Source organism: Heterocephalus glaber, unplaced genomic scaffold (assembly GCF_053883595.1).
Source record: "Heterocephalus glaber isolate CG9 unplaced genomic scaffold, H.glaber_assembly_v1.0 deba00001564, whole genome shotgun sequence".
NCBI classification, from domain to species: Eukaryota; Metazoa; Chordata; class Mammalia; order Rodentia; family Bathyergidae; genus Heterocephalus; species Heterocephalus glaber.
In genome coordinates, this window is record NW_028258351.1 from 16698204 (window position 1) to 16712698 (window position 14495).

The 14495-nt window shown below is 50.7% G+C and overlaps 1 protein-coding gene across 1 annotated transcript; it reads left to right on the top strand.

The window, feature by feature from the left end:
• The first annotated feature begins 463 nt into the window (after positions 1-463).
• Aipl1 (AIP like 1 HSP90 co-chaperone) lies at positions 464-9841 on the top strand. The gene is made up of 6 exons (XM_004857265.3): positions 464-596; positions 1100-1279; positions 6262-6450; positions 7640-7816; positions 7900-8041; positions 8811-9841. The coding sequence occupies exons 1-6, from the start codon at positions 501-503 to the stop codon at positions 9011-9013; spliced, it is 987 nt and encodes a 328-aa protein (XP_004857322.1). The 5' UTR covers positions 464-500; the 3' UTR covers positions 9014-9841.
• Positions 9842-14495: the final 4654 nt, after the last annotated feature.

Below are 14495 nucleotides of genomic sequence, written 5' to 3' on the forward strand. Positions count from 1 at the left end.
GATAGGTGCGCTCCCCAGCCTCCATTCTGGCCACATCTCCAAGTCTCTGGAGGGCAGATCTTGGGAAGGGAAGGAGGAGGAAACTGGGAAGGAGGGCGGCGGAGGCAAAGGCAGCTGGCCTGGGGTCCAAAGGAAATTAGATCTGGGACCAGGATCAGTACCCTGGGGCCAGAAGGGCATCGGACTAGTCTTCTTTGTCTCCTTGGGTGGCCCCGGCCTCTCCGGGTTGACTTCCCATCCCTGCCTTCTTTAAGAAAGCTCAGCCGACTTCCTTCCTTTTTGGGGTGGGATGGTGGGTGCCAGGCAGAGGCTTCGAATCAGAGGTCGTGAGTGGAGCGGAAGGTGAGGCTGCCCGCGGTGACTCTGATAAGCCGCTCCACCTTCTCCCTGCACCTCCTGTCCCTGCAAGGCAAATCCCCTTGTGTCTCAGCCGCTTAAGTGTCTTTCTCCTTGGGCAAGATTATCTCAGCCTGGGCTGGACAGCTGGTTCCAGTTGCAGCATGGATGCCACTCTGCTCCTGAACGTGGAGGGCATCAAGAAGACCATTCTGCATGGGGGCACTGGGGACCTTCCGAACTTCATCACCGGATCTCGAGTAAGCCCCCCTCATTCTCTCCCCCCCTTCACGATGGCCCTCAACTTGGCTAAAAGGCAGCCAGGTGGGCCCATTCTGCAGTTGTCCATCCCAGGTACCTGGGACGCTCTGAGTGGGCGCTCATTCCCAGGGCACTTTGGGGGTTTTGCAGATTAAATTTTAGAGTTGGCTGAGAGAGGGGTTTGGGGAATTTGTTTAGAGCCTCAAATGTTGGCTGAGAAGGAAGGTCCCTCGGGCATCATGCTGCTTTCTTCTACACATCTGGTGGCTTCCCTGGGCTGACAGATGTGTCTGTGGCCACGTGGAGCTTATCTCAGGAAGCACCTCCTGGGATCTGGGGCCTCATCCCTGGGGAGTGCAGGTAGGGGTGCTCTGGGGCCTGTCAGTTTATCAGGTGTGGATGAGCTGACCAGGGGGAGCCTGGGAGTCTGTGACAGTGGGAATGGCTTCAGCTGGGACTCAGAAGCTGCGTCTAGACTAGGAGCCACTGTCTTGGTGACCAGGTGACCTTTCATTTCCGCACCATGAAATGTGACGAGGACCACACGATGATAGACGACAGCAAACAAGTGGGCCATCCCATGCAAATTATCATTGGCAACATGTTCAAGCTGGAGGTCTGGGAAACCCTGCTGACGTCCATGCGGATCAATGAGGTGGCTGAGTTCTGGTGTGACACCATCGTAAGTAGGTCATGTTGGTCTGTTCCTGGGATCTTTGCACCCTCTCACTTTGCAGAGCTATGGTGTTTCAGGAATGTGGGAGGTAAAAACAAAGCTCTGTGAGGCCAATCCTTCATGCTCATCCCTGCCATTGTAAATATGAGGAGGGGTCCACCTGAAAGCATGGCCCCTAAAGTGACATCCTGGGGTGTGGCTAGCTGGCAGGATGTGGGGTCATGTGGCCATGCTCCATAGGGGTGAGTCCGTCCACTTCCAAGTCTTCTCTTTTTGTATGGCATTGGAATCTCTTAGAAACTTTTGGCCATTGGTCACTATTTTGCTCTCTCCCCCAATACCACCAAATTACATTTTCCCCATATTTATGGGATGTTATTTCATGTTATTCTCATAAGTTAGGCTCCTTGTTTTGGGGCCCAGATAGAAATGGTAAAACTCACAGACCATTAACAAATATTTCTTATGGAAACTTCCAAACTTATATGAAAGCTGATTAAAGAAAAAGTTCCCATCACCCCAGGGCCCTAGCCTTCTTCATCCTACATGGGTAGAGAAAATTCAGACACCATATCATTTCATCTATAAACACTGAAATTTGTATCTCTCAAATATGTGGATGTTTAAAAAACTTAACCACAATGTCATTATTAAATCTTTTAAAAACTCAAATAATCCTTTCATATTATTTCATATATAGTCACTGCTAGAATTTCTCTGGTTGTCTCATTTATTCTTTTTTTTTGAGACAGTGTCTCACTATGTAGTTCAGACTGGCCTTGAACTCACTATGTAGCCCAGGCGCGCCTTGAACTGGCAGTGGTTTTCCTATTTTGGCCTCCCAGATGCTGGGATTACAGCTGTGCGCTACCATGCCTGGTTCCTTCATTTATTCTTTAAAAATGAATGAGGTTGGTTAGTTCAAAGTCCACATGTAGTGCATTATTGGTATGATGTCTCGCAAGTCTCTTTTTTATCAATGGGCTTTCTTCTTCTTTTTTTTTTTTTTGGTACCGGGGATCGAACTTGGGACCTTGTGTTTGCAAGGCAGGCGCCGGAACCACTGAGGTAAATCCCCGGCCCCTGGCTTTCTTCTTTTTTGATATGGATTTTTTTGAAGGAACTGGGTCAACTGTCCTGTAGAAGTCCTGTATTTTTTTTTTTTCTGGTGACTTTGCCAGAATCGTCTGATATGTTCCTCTATTCTCCATTTATTTTTAATAAATTGGAAGCTTGGTCTAGAGGGCTTGCTAAAATTCAGATTTTTTTGCAGAAGTATAGCACAATGGTACTGTGTTTCTCGTTGGGAGGTATGCCCAATTAAGATTGTTGGTTTAGGTGTTGACAACCTGGTCCATCTATTCCAAGGCTCCCTCAGTTTTCACCTTTGACAGTGGGTCCACAGACTCATTCCTTCATCAGAGGCCAGTGACCTTTGGAAAGAGCAGACTGAGAGAGAGACAGACCTGCAATTGAGCTCTGTCCTGACTTTTATTAATTGTGTGGACTGGGGCTGTCCTTTCCCCTTCTGCTACTGTATTTCTTCATCTATAGATCAACAAAAGCCCAAGATAAAGGTTGTTGTGGTGACTACCTGAGATGACATCTATGCGGGCAGATGACCACATATACAGGGCAGTTGAAAAGTGGGAACTATTATTTTGAGCTAGAAGGATTTTAAAGATTGACTCATTCATCTCACTAATGAGAAAGTAAGCTGTCCTGGGTCAAGTGCCTACTATAGTAAAGTCAGGTTGCCCTTTCATCTCCTACCACTAGGCGATCTCATCCAACACTCCTTACTCCTTTTGTGTTACTCAGCAAATGATAGTTGAGCAGCTTTTCTTTGTAGAAGTCTCTATGCTATTATTTATCTGGATTTTTTGTCTTTTCTTAAGATACTTGGGTTTAATCCAGGGGATGCTCTTATCATTGAGCTACATTCCCAATCCTTTTTAATTTATTTTTTTGAGACAAAGTCTTGCTGAATTGCCTAGGCTGGTCTTGAACTTGCTGTCCTCCTGCCTCAGCCTCCTGAGTAGCTAGGATTATAGGCATGTACTCCCAAACCTGGCATCCTGTTATTTTTATCTTTAAAAAGTGTTTTTTAATCAAATTGTGATGTGATTCTTCTGTGATTTCAGTTATTTAAAAAATCGTATGTATTGAGTTTGCTTACAAGGATCTCCTGTACTTTTCAGACCTGTATGTATCTGTAATAAGGTTTTCTCACCAACTAGAGCCCCTTTTCCATAGAGTGTGTATTTACCAACACAGAAGAGCTGCATACATGGAAGGCAGCCAGAACATTCTTGATTAGTTGATTGATTTGTTGTTTGCAAAACTACAAGCTCCTGTTGCCCCCACAACTCAGGTCTGGCTCTTCATTTCCTGCAGTGTATGTTCTTTTGGTCAAGTTGGTAGTCACCCCTCATAGGCTGGCAACTTTTATGCTATGGTCATTGTTAGTTTTCCAAATAGCCTGTTACATCTTCTCCCAGACTATGGCTGTGATCACATACACACACACGCCCATACACATGTACGTGCACACACACACAACTTCTAGTCATTTATCCACCTACAAATCCATATTTTACCCATCCATCTATTCATCCATTCTTCCACTTACCCAGGCTTCAATTCATCTATCCTTTCCTTAAACCAGTCATTCATAATCCAGACTCCTATCACTAAACACTCCTCTCTCCCTCTCTCCATCCATCCATCCATCCAAGGAACCTTCAGTGAGCACCTGATTTGGCCTGTTCTGCATGTTAGAAAGGAAATGACAAAGTTCCCAGCCCTCAGTTAACTTCAATTCTGAAAGAGGAACAAACACCCATACCATTATAATGCAGAGCAGCCAATGCCCTGACATAAATGAGGGCAGAGTGCTCTGGAGCTGTAAAAGAAGGACACTAACTGCTTTAGGGTCTTGGGGGCCTTCTTCAAGAAGATGCCATTGAGCTAAGTCTTGAAGGATGAATAGGGGTTCATTAAGCCCAGCAGTGGGGAGAACCATAGCATCCAGGCCAGGAAACGTGAGAAGGCCTGGCACTTCACATTTCATTGGCCCCTTTTCCTCCATGGGGCAGCTCTCTATCCAAGAATTGCCAAACTAAGCAATCAGTGGGCCAGTTGTCTGTGCTTGATGAGGGACTGAAGAGGGCCTGGTTCTCCCCGGCAGTCCCTGTACAGCGCCTGGTCAGTGTGCTTGGGGTTACCTTGGCCTTCAGGTCTCTACAGGAGGAGGGGCCTCCTCCCTCCCACCTTTCCCCTAGGTCAGAGAGGCAGGTTGATTGAAGGAATTTCTGCCCTGAAATGCTTTTCTTCCTCCACCCTCAGGAAGGACACTGGCTTCCTTGTGGGATGCTTTGCTGGGACACAGTCTTTTGAGGCCAGTGGTTTGCACACTCAAATTCCACAAGGAGCAGGAACCTTTCTTGCCCCTTCTAATGAGGGCAGCTGTCAGCTCCCTCTGGACAGTTGTCACATGCTAGGGGCAGTGCCCAGTGTGGCAGGACAGTCTGTTCTGGAGACAAGCCAGAAATCTGTATTAGCATGTGAACTTGAACTCTCCCAATGTGTAAACATTGCCAACCAATTTAAAAAACAGATAGAAAAACAGCCCATGCCATGAAGGATAAAATAAAGCTGATCTTCGAGCTGGATATGGCCTGTCCCACTCACTCCAGTTCACAGCGTCCCCTACAGACCATCGGACAGACAAGGCCCTTGCCAGGAAGCCCCAGAGGGGGACAGTGATGCTGGGCTCCTCCTACCCCAGTTGCAGCCCTGTGGGCTGGCCTTCCACAGCCCCCTGCATGACCATGGCTGCCCGTGTGGCCTGTAGCCGGGCAAGCTGTGTCTCAAGGGCAGCACAGCACAGAGATCGGCATCTTCCTTTCAGCCCTCAAGGAGCTGCCCCTAGAGATGCTAGATTCTCCACTCTATTCCTCCTGGCTTCTGGTGGCATCCCTCAGCCCACAGGTGGTAACCAGGGGCCCTGAAACCACCAGGGTGGCAGGTATGTGGTAGAATAAAGCCTCTGAGGTTGTGCCCACACAGCCACCTGGCCTGGGTCCCCAGCTCCCATTCCATTCGCTGGGCTGTGGAGTCAGGGCCGGGAATGGCCCTCCTCATGGCAGGCTCCCCCCGTCCTGGCTCCCCTTAGCCCAGCCTTGACCCTGACAGGCTCAGCTGCCATTTGGTCACCCTCTCACAGAATAGGGCAGGAATCTGGGCTAATCCCAGCAGGCAGGAGCAGGACGGTGACCTCCATTCTCTTGTGTGTGGGAGCCGGGGCTGGGCCAGCTCACAGCCTTGTCCAGGATGTGGGCATTCAGGGTACCAGAGTAGGGAAGCCAAGGCATAGCAAGGATCCGGCCTTGCAGAGGCTGATTTCCCCAGCCTCCTCTACTGAAAGAAGGGTGGCAGCTCCAGCTCCCAGCTGCAGTGAGTCTCACCTGGGTGTTTGCACCATGCCCTTCTGTCCCCACGACAACCCTAACACTAAGACGGGGCCACCAAGAGAAGAGGGGCTGTGCGGTGTGATGACCTGGGCTCATTGCACGTAGCAGCACTGCCAGGCTGGGGCCTGGGACTGTGCCCCCTCCACTGCTGCCCACTGCCCTAGCTGTGAATCACAGGCTTGTGGAGCTCAGGGTCTCCTGGGGGTTGGGCAGGGGCCTCTGCATTGGGCTCTCTCATTGGCTATCTGTGTGGCCTTGAATAAGTTGCTTAACTTCTCTGGGTCCACAATCTGAAATGTGGAGATATTAGTGCCTCCTGCACTGGTTGCTATAGTGACTGAAGGAGCTGGTGGGTGCACAGTACTTTCCTGGTGCACAGTTGTCCTCAGTTGTTACTGGTTCATGCAGCAGTGGCACAGCAGGATTCTGCTGTGGAGGATGCAGAGTCGAGGTCTTTGTGGCCCAGCCAGCCCTGAGCAGACCACAGATGCCACCCCTCTGTCTTTCCCATAGCACACAGGTGTCTATCCCATCTTGTCCCGGAGCCTGCGGCAGGTGGCTGAGGGCAAGGACCCCACTGACTGGCACGTGCACACCTGCGGGCTGGCCAACATGTTCGCCTACCACACGTTGGGCTATGAGGACCTGGACAAGCTACAGAAGGAGCCGCAGCCCCTGGTCTTTGTGATCGAGCTGCTGCAGGTGGGACCTGGGACCGAGAGGGTGGGGCTGCTCTGGAATCAGAGAGGACTGGGGCAGAGGGCAAGACAGGGGACCCAGCCCTACTTGCCTCAAGACTGGGCCTTCTCTATAGAGAACGAGGCAACATTCAAACACCAGCTGTAGTGGCACATACCTATAATCCCAGCCTTCTGGCAGGCGGAGGCAGGAGGACTAAAAGTTTGAGTCCTGCCCAGAGAACTTAGCAGGACCCATTTCAAAATTAAAAAAAAAATAAATAAAGGGGTCTGGGGATGTAACTGAGCACAAAGGCTCTGGATTCCATCTCCAGTACTGGGGACAGAAACATTTAAGAACCACAGGAGAACTGGAATCTGGGGGAATAAAAAAGCTCACTTTCCAAGGAAAAAGCTTATTAGGAAGCAGCATCTTATTTATTTACTTTAGATAATTTTTATTAGTAGTACATATTTGCGATACATGGAGCCCATGTTTTAAAAAAAGTGATCCGTTTTTATTTTGCAAGCGTTTTTCCTCTATTAGTTCTCCACCTTCATTTTCCTTTTCAAGTGTAGCATTGTAACCTCTTCCTCCCTCCTAATGGTTTGTGAGTTCAGAGGACAGACTCCGTGGAGCTGCCCACAGCCCTCCTCACCCAGCTCCCAGAGAAGTTGGCAGCCCATGTTGAGGGGCAGCAGGAGTGAGCCAGAATCAGAGTCAAGGCCAGGTCAGGACTCAGTGTATAGCCTAAGCTGAGGCTCAGCCCAAGGACGATATGGACAAATCAAAAGAAAAAAGAGCGTGTGTCAAACAAGATCTGTCACATGCCTGCGTGCACAGTTGTATGACCTGTGCACTGCACTAGGGCATCCCCTCTAGGGGCTTATTGCAGACACTGCATATTTGTATTTTTATAATGATAGGTTTCCAACTGGTGGCAATAATGTGTCTTGGTCTAAGGAAATGAATATTCATGACAGTTTTCTGAATATTGGAACTTTTTCCTAATTTGCACAAAGTGCTAATTTAGCACAGGCTCCCTGGCCTGGTCGCTCCCCTCCCCTGCTCCTCGGTGTCTGACTGGCAGGCGTGGCCGTTTAGGGTGAGCCTCACTGTGGGCATTGCAGAGCTGACTCAGCCAGCCGTGGGGGTTCCTGCTGGGGTGTGGGCCCCGGGTCCCTGCCTCACTGACTTGCAGCTCCTGGGCCAGGTCGAGGCCCCCAGCGAGTACCAGCGGGAGTCGTGGAACCTGAACAATGAGGAGAAGATGCAGGCCGTGCCCATTCTGCACGGAGAGGGGAACCGCCTCTTCAAGCTGGGCCGCTACGATGTGGCCTCCTCCAAGTACCAGGAAGCCATCGTCTGCCTGCGGAACCTGCAGACCAAGGTGAGGGCTGCCCCCAGCCTCTGGGGCCCAGCGGTCGGGTGGGGAGCGGCCTGAGCCCATGGCTCATTCTCTGCTCCCGACAGGAGAAGCCCTGGGAGGTGCAGTGGCTGAAGCTGGAGAAGATGATCAACACCCTGATCCTCAACTACTGCCAGTGCCTGCTGAAGAAGGAAGAGTACTATGAGGTGCTGGAGCACACCAGTGACATCCTTCGCCACCACCCAGGTGCGTGCCTGGCTGGGGTGGAGGGCCATCCACCCAGGGTCACACGGTCACCTGTGAAGACCTCCACGAACTTCCCTCCCACTCTGTGGAGGCGCCAGGCCTTGGCTGCACCCTGCAGGGCTCCCCTAAAGTTGCAACCCTATGCTGCATGACAGATGGGGATGGGCGGAGGTACTTACTGTGGGAGGCATTTTTGAAAACATGCATTTGGATATGTCTAGCAGTAGCTCACCAAGCTTGTGATAGTGTGGAGTAATAACCAAGCTTTAAAGGAAGGAAAGCAATCAACCCAGAGAAAAAGCCGAGTCCATGCTGGGATGGTGGTATGGGGATACAGCGATATTCGTGAAGAAGGTGTTGGAATAGTGTTAACAATAGCGTCAAACACTTCCGCTCCAGGCACTAAGCCCCTGACTTTATTATTTCACGTAATCCTCATAATCCTCCTAGTCGCTGTAGGGGGAAGGTGCAGGGCTTGAAGGTTGTACAATCTGAGGAGCTTCTAGAAGTAAAAGAATGCGAACTTCTGAACACAAAAGTAGTTACAGGGACTTGGAAGGGTTCCCTGCTAGAGAAGGGAGCAGGTACTGTTATCATCATCATCATCATCATCATCATCATCATCATCATCATCATCATCATCATCTCTATTTTATAGTCAAGGAAACTGAGGCAGAGGAGTCTCAGAGAGGCTGAGGATCGAGGGCAGGGTGGGGTTGTGTAAGCCGGGGAGTCCCAGCTTCTGGGGTGCCGCGTGACCTCTCTGCAGGGATGGTGAAGGCTTACTACGTGCGCGCCCGGGCGCACGCCGAGGTGTGGAACGAAGCAGAGGCCAAGGCGGACCTGCAGAAGGTGCTGGAGCTGGAGCCGTCCATGCGCAAAGCGGTGCACCGGGAGCTGCGGCTGCTGGAGAACCGAGTGGGAGAGAAGAAGGAGGAGGAGCGGCTGCGCTGCCGGAACATGCTGAGTTAGGGGGTGCGCAGCGCCCCCAACCCTCCCCGGTCACGGAAGGCGTGGCGGCCCGCCAGGCACCCAGGTGGTGCGCGGACAGCCTGGCCTTTTCTAGTTCAAGTGAGAGGATTTTTTTTTTTTAATTTAATTCTTGAGGGCTGGAGATACAGCTCAGTGGTAGGACGCGTGCTTAGCAAGCACAGGTTCCTCGGTTTCATCCCCAGCGCCGCCCTTCCCTGGCTTGAAATCAAAGTCATATATGCCTAAGGTAAAAAACAAACTCCCTAATAAACAAAAGGCAAAAGAACACAGAAGAGCTTATGAATAAAAGTAAAGTTTCCTCCCTTCCCCTTCATCAGTTCAGACCTAGTGGTTTTAATGGACTTTTTATTCTTCTCATAGTTTTCTCTGTCACCAAAAATGTATTTACATCACCGCTTCTCCCTGCATCATTATGCCCCATGTCAATGAAGAATGAGGATTACGTACTTTGATACGTCCTTCCCTACTTTCTTTCCATTTTAGATAGTTATATTTTTAGGTTCTCTCTTGGTTTTCTTGTTTCTGTTTCTGTTTTTTTTTTTTTTTTTTAAACTCTATACACTACAGCTAGAACTGCCCGAGCTTTACTGACTTTAGTCCATGTGGTGAATCCTTCTGTGTAGGACAGGGGCAGCCATGCTGGGACCCTTTCCCCCACCTCCTCTTGCCCCCTAAATGTCCTGTGTTGCTTTTCCACCTTCCTGGATGTTAACATCTACCTTGTGCTCTGTAACCACAGTGAGGTCTTCTGTGCCCTGCCCATGGGCTGACTTTAAAATTTAAAAATCAATACACAGCGTCTACATGATTATGGCCTTGTAAGTCTCTTTTCCTTGCAGAGCCAGTGGGACTTTGATTACATTGCTTCTGTGGTTCCAATTTCATGACCCTTGGATGGCCACAATAGGGCGTTCTTGGCATCAGGAGAAGCAGTGTGTACTCTCACATGCAGCAGCTAAATTTTTTCTTTCACTCTTCCCCTCTTTTTCCTTGCTAGAGGTTCCAAGTTTAAGGCTCTCCAGCCTGGAGACAAAGGAGTTCTTTGTGTTGACTCAGGCTCGGTGTCCAGGCCAATTGTGGAGGAACCGGATGGGAAGAGGAGGAGGAGGTTTTAGGGGCGGTCACAGGAAGGGGACAGCCAGGGAGGAGGGTCCTGAGGCCAGAGAGTCCCTTGAGCCCTGGAAGGAGAGCAGGGAGGGAGGACCATTGCCTGCCACGGTCTGGCTGCACGGCCCTGGGAGAGCCGCCTCGATGGTGCATGGGCAGCCAGAGGCTCTGGTGTGGTTCAGAGTGGATGAAGAGCCAGGCAAGGGGCGCTATCTGAAGGTCAGGACTGGTGGTCTGCTGACTTCCCAGTCCATTTCTGTGTGCAAGGTGCCCACTGCTGTTCTTTTCCCTGGGGGCAATGTGGCTCCTACATCATCTGTCACTCTGTAGCCCACAGATCCTCCAGCCAGACTCATGTTCAGTTATACCTAGGAGCCTTCAGAGTCCTGTCTGACCCCAACTATTTGGGGATCTCCCCTTCTGGTGCCTCAGGACATTTGCAGGCATGTGAGGAAAGAGTGCTGGGGGCCAGGACACCTGTGGAATGTGTTTGGAGGTACCCTTGACCTGCAGGGGCCCCTTGTCCCATTGTGGGACATTTCATTTAATGGCAGAGAATGGGACAGTGGAGCCACTTTTCAGAAACCGCTACATCTCACACCCCATCTTCTGGTGTAGAGGAGGTGGGGTGCAGAAAGGGGGAGAGATGCAGGTAGCCTCATGGCTTTCTTCTATGCCCTGGGGAGGTCCTAGCTGGCCAGGCTGGTCCTCTCTAGAAGGCTCCTTTCCCGGCCATCTAGCAAAAGATGTTTTTGAGAGGCCCACAGGGGACAGCAGAGAACAAGCAGACTGAGGTCTGGGGACCAGGAGCCAGGGTTCTGGATGTGCAGGTTTTCCACCACCCTGAACACCCTGACCACTGCAAGAGCCAGAAGGTCAGGCAGGCTGGTAACTGTGACAGAGGTGCTTAGAGCCTTGGAATGAGACAGACAGTAGACTAGGGCCTCAGAGACAACCCAGTCTGGTCCCTTTTTACAGACTGTGAAACCAAGGCTCAGAGAGCAGCAGTAACTTGCCGGATCCCATTTCAAACCCGAGGCAGATCCAGGTTGGCATTCAGGTTTCCAGATCTCTGGGCTGGGGCTTTTTGCACTGCACGTTGCTGCCTCCTTCACTAGCTGGCTAGTCTATGCATGGGCAGGACACATTCCTAAAAGAAAAAGGAAGGGCTGACGTGTGAGAATTTAACTGGGGAGCAACTTGGCGCCTTGGCTTTGTTTGGGTTGAGAGAGGCCAGCATGAGGGAAACTCATGTAGATTCTGCAGAGCCCTCTACTGCAGCCCCTCCCCTGGGGATCAGTGGTGCTCCCAGATGTGAGCCAGCCCTCTGACTGCTCTTCTGATTGGAGCTGACAAGGACCCAAGGCCAGGGACCTTGAGACTTCTACCCCTGCAGATATATTAGTTTCCCGTGGCTGCTGGAGCAAATTACCCCAAACTTAATGACTTAAAACAGCACAGATTTTCCTCTGCCCCTCTGGAGGTCAGAAGTCCTCAGTGGGCTGGTAAGGCACATTCTTTCTCTCCCCTTTATAGGGAGCCTTGAGAGTGTTTAGGGTCCACCTGCATAGTCCAGCATAGTACACCTGCATAATCTCCCAACTCAAGACCCTTGACTTGATCATGGCTGCAAAGTCCCTTTGCCATGGGTGAAGGGGTAACCTCATCAATGGATCAACCCATCGATGAGCTTGAAGCTGAATGGGCCGTTAGGAGGTGAGGGCTAGCTGGGGGAAGTCAGTCACCAGGACATGACTTTGAAGGGTATATGTTCTCTCAGGCCATTTCCCTCTCACTGTGCTTCCTGGCTGCCATGAAATGAGGAGCTTTCCTCCACCATGCCCTTCCACCATGATGTTTTTGCCTTACCACAGGCCTAGAAACAGTAGAATCAAGTGATTATGGACTGAAACCTTTGAAACTGAGCCCAAATAAACCTTTCCTTTAAGTTGATTTATGTGGAATATTTTGTCACAGTGACAGAAGGTTCTGGGGATGAGGATGTGGGCATGTTGGAGGGCATTGCACAGCTTATGAAGGCTGGGTAGTCTTCATTTGTCCCCACTCTGTTGGCTGCCCTGCTGTGTGCCCTCGGGCTGGGCATGCAACTCTCCATGTGGCTCAGGTCACAGGCGGCTCCTGCAAGAGGTCTGCCAGCGGGAGGAGAGCACTAGGAGTATTTTTTCTTCTAGTTCCTCCTTAACAGGCTGTAGTTTGCATCTTTGGCTTTCAGTCACAATTTGTGTCTGGGCCAGAGCCCTCACTGGTTCTCACAGCAACAGTGCCTCCCCTACCCCCATTCCCCCACTAAGGCCTAAATGTGGTGACGGCATCGGTCCCCCCCCCCCCAAACAGGTCTCATGCCCACTGTTCCTTTGCATTTCCCTCAACCCCTCCAGCACCTTCATTCTGTTTTCACAGTGCTCTTTTGAATAGGCCACTTGTTTTTTGCCAAGACCCTGCCTGACGAGTGACCATGTGTCCTCCAGGCTGTGGGGAGGAGAGTAGGACAGAAAGAGCCCGAGAACATGCCCAGGGTCACCTGGCTAGCCAGGGGCCGATCTCACAAAGGAGGACTGGAGTCAACGTTTTCCTGTCTACCCACTGCCTCTGCCTGTGGTCTTTCCATTGATGTCAGATGATGCTCTCGATTCGCAGAACCTGCTGCCATGGAAAGGACTCGGTGTACGTTAGAGGTTGGAACACAGCACAGGAGTGACTTGTCACCTGGCCAAGGCCTCTCCCTGTCTCCCATCCTAGGTTGCATTTAATGAAGCAAACAGTTCACCTCTCAGTGGCATGCACTCTTCGGGGGGCTTGGCAGGAGCTTAGCAGGAGCCCAGCAGATTAGCGATACCACCTTTCTAAGTGCTTTCCCCCACCTCCAGGTGGGCACCATCGGCTCCACTTGGAAGGGAGCCTGTGGCTTGCCTGGGTCCCCCAGTTGTAGGCGGCTGAGCCCAGAGTGGATGCACCTGTGTTGGATCTAGTTTGGTGTCCTCTTGTCTGCACATCTAATGTTCTATAAGTGGCAAGGGTGAAGATATCCCAGACTAAATGGATCAGAGCTTGGTACATCTTTTAATTTCCTACAGGGCCATTGTTCCTACGGGGCCTTGGCCATTGCTTAGAGTGGGAATAGCATGGGAGTGAGAAGCTCCCTGGGCCTTACCTGTGTCCTGATTTCCTCCAAGTAATAGATTCTCATCTTGGGAAACGAGGGAGATGCAGTGCATCGCACCAACTCTCCAACCACAGTGTTTGGTTTTGCTTCATCTAACAGCTGACATTGTCAGAAAACTTCTGTCTTGAGCTTCACCGCGACCAGCTGGTCCACGAGTTGGGGGGCATCTTGATCATCTCAGTAGCTGCTGCCCTGGAGGGAGGCTGTTTGCTGCTCAGCCTCCTTCTCTATCCCTCCTCTCTCTGGGATTTAGTGGGAAGGTTAGGTAAACCCTAGTCTTATTTATGGTGGTTGTGAGTCTGCTCAGCTCCTGGCCTAATTACAATTGCTCCATTATATCAGGTATTCTCATTAGTGTGAGAATCTGATGAGCAAAGAATCTCGCCTTGCCTCTTGCCACCAATAAATATATCATTTGAAGATGCAGAGGAGCATTTGTCTTTTCTCAGCAGTCTCAAGGCTGGCAGCTTTTACTACAAGTGACAATCTCTGGAGGGCTGAGCATTCCATCTGTTTTGTTCACTGCTGTGTCCCCAGTAGCGAGAACAATGCCTGACCCACACCAGGGGCTCAGAAATATTGGTTGGATGAATCATTTTTTCTTGAAAAGCACATTTCTATTCTTGACATGTGGAAGGACTCTCAGAAAGTGTTTTGTCCTACAATGCTATTGTTTGGGTGGAGAAACTGAGGCCCAGAGAGGAGAGACATGCCCAGGTCTCAGTGGCGAGTTGCTGGTGGGATCAGGCCTGAGATGAAGTTTGGTTTTGTCCAGCCTGGTGTTTTCTCTGCCAACCCACTCACAATTTTCAGCTCTGTTGTCACCACACCATTCTCTTTCTGCCCCACCCTGTTTCCCTCTACTCTTTGGTAGCACTGGAAGATTGCCTCATTTTTGCAAATCTTTGCCCATGTTCTGCTCTTCCTGCACGTTTCTTTTGAGGACCCAGGACTGTAGGCCTCCTCACGATGGGCTGCATGCTGTCTGCACCCCGACTCCCAGCCTTTCTCAGGAAAGGAGAGGTCTCTTTGTGCCATGGCTGTTTAACAGCAGGCAGACCTGCCAGCTCCTTCTGGAGAAGCCAGGAGAGGAACAGAGCAGAGTCAGAGGCAGAGCTGTGGTGTCGGTTGTATGTTACAAACTAGGGAGCAGCCAGGAGCTGCAGTTCC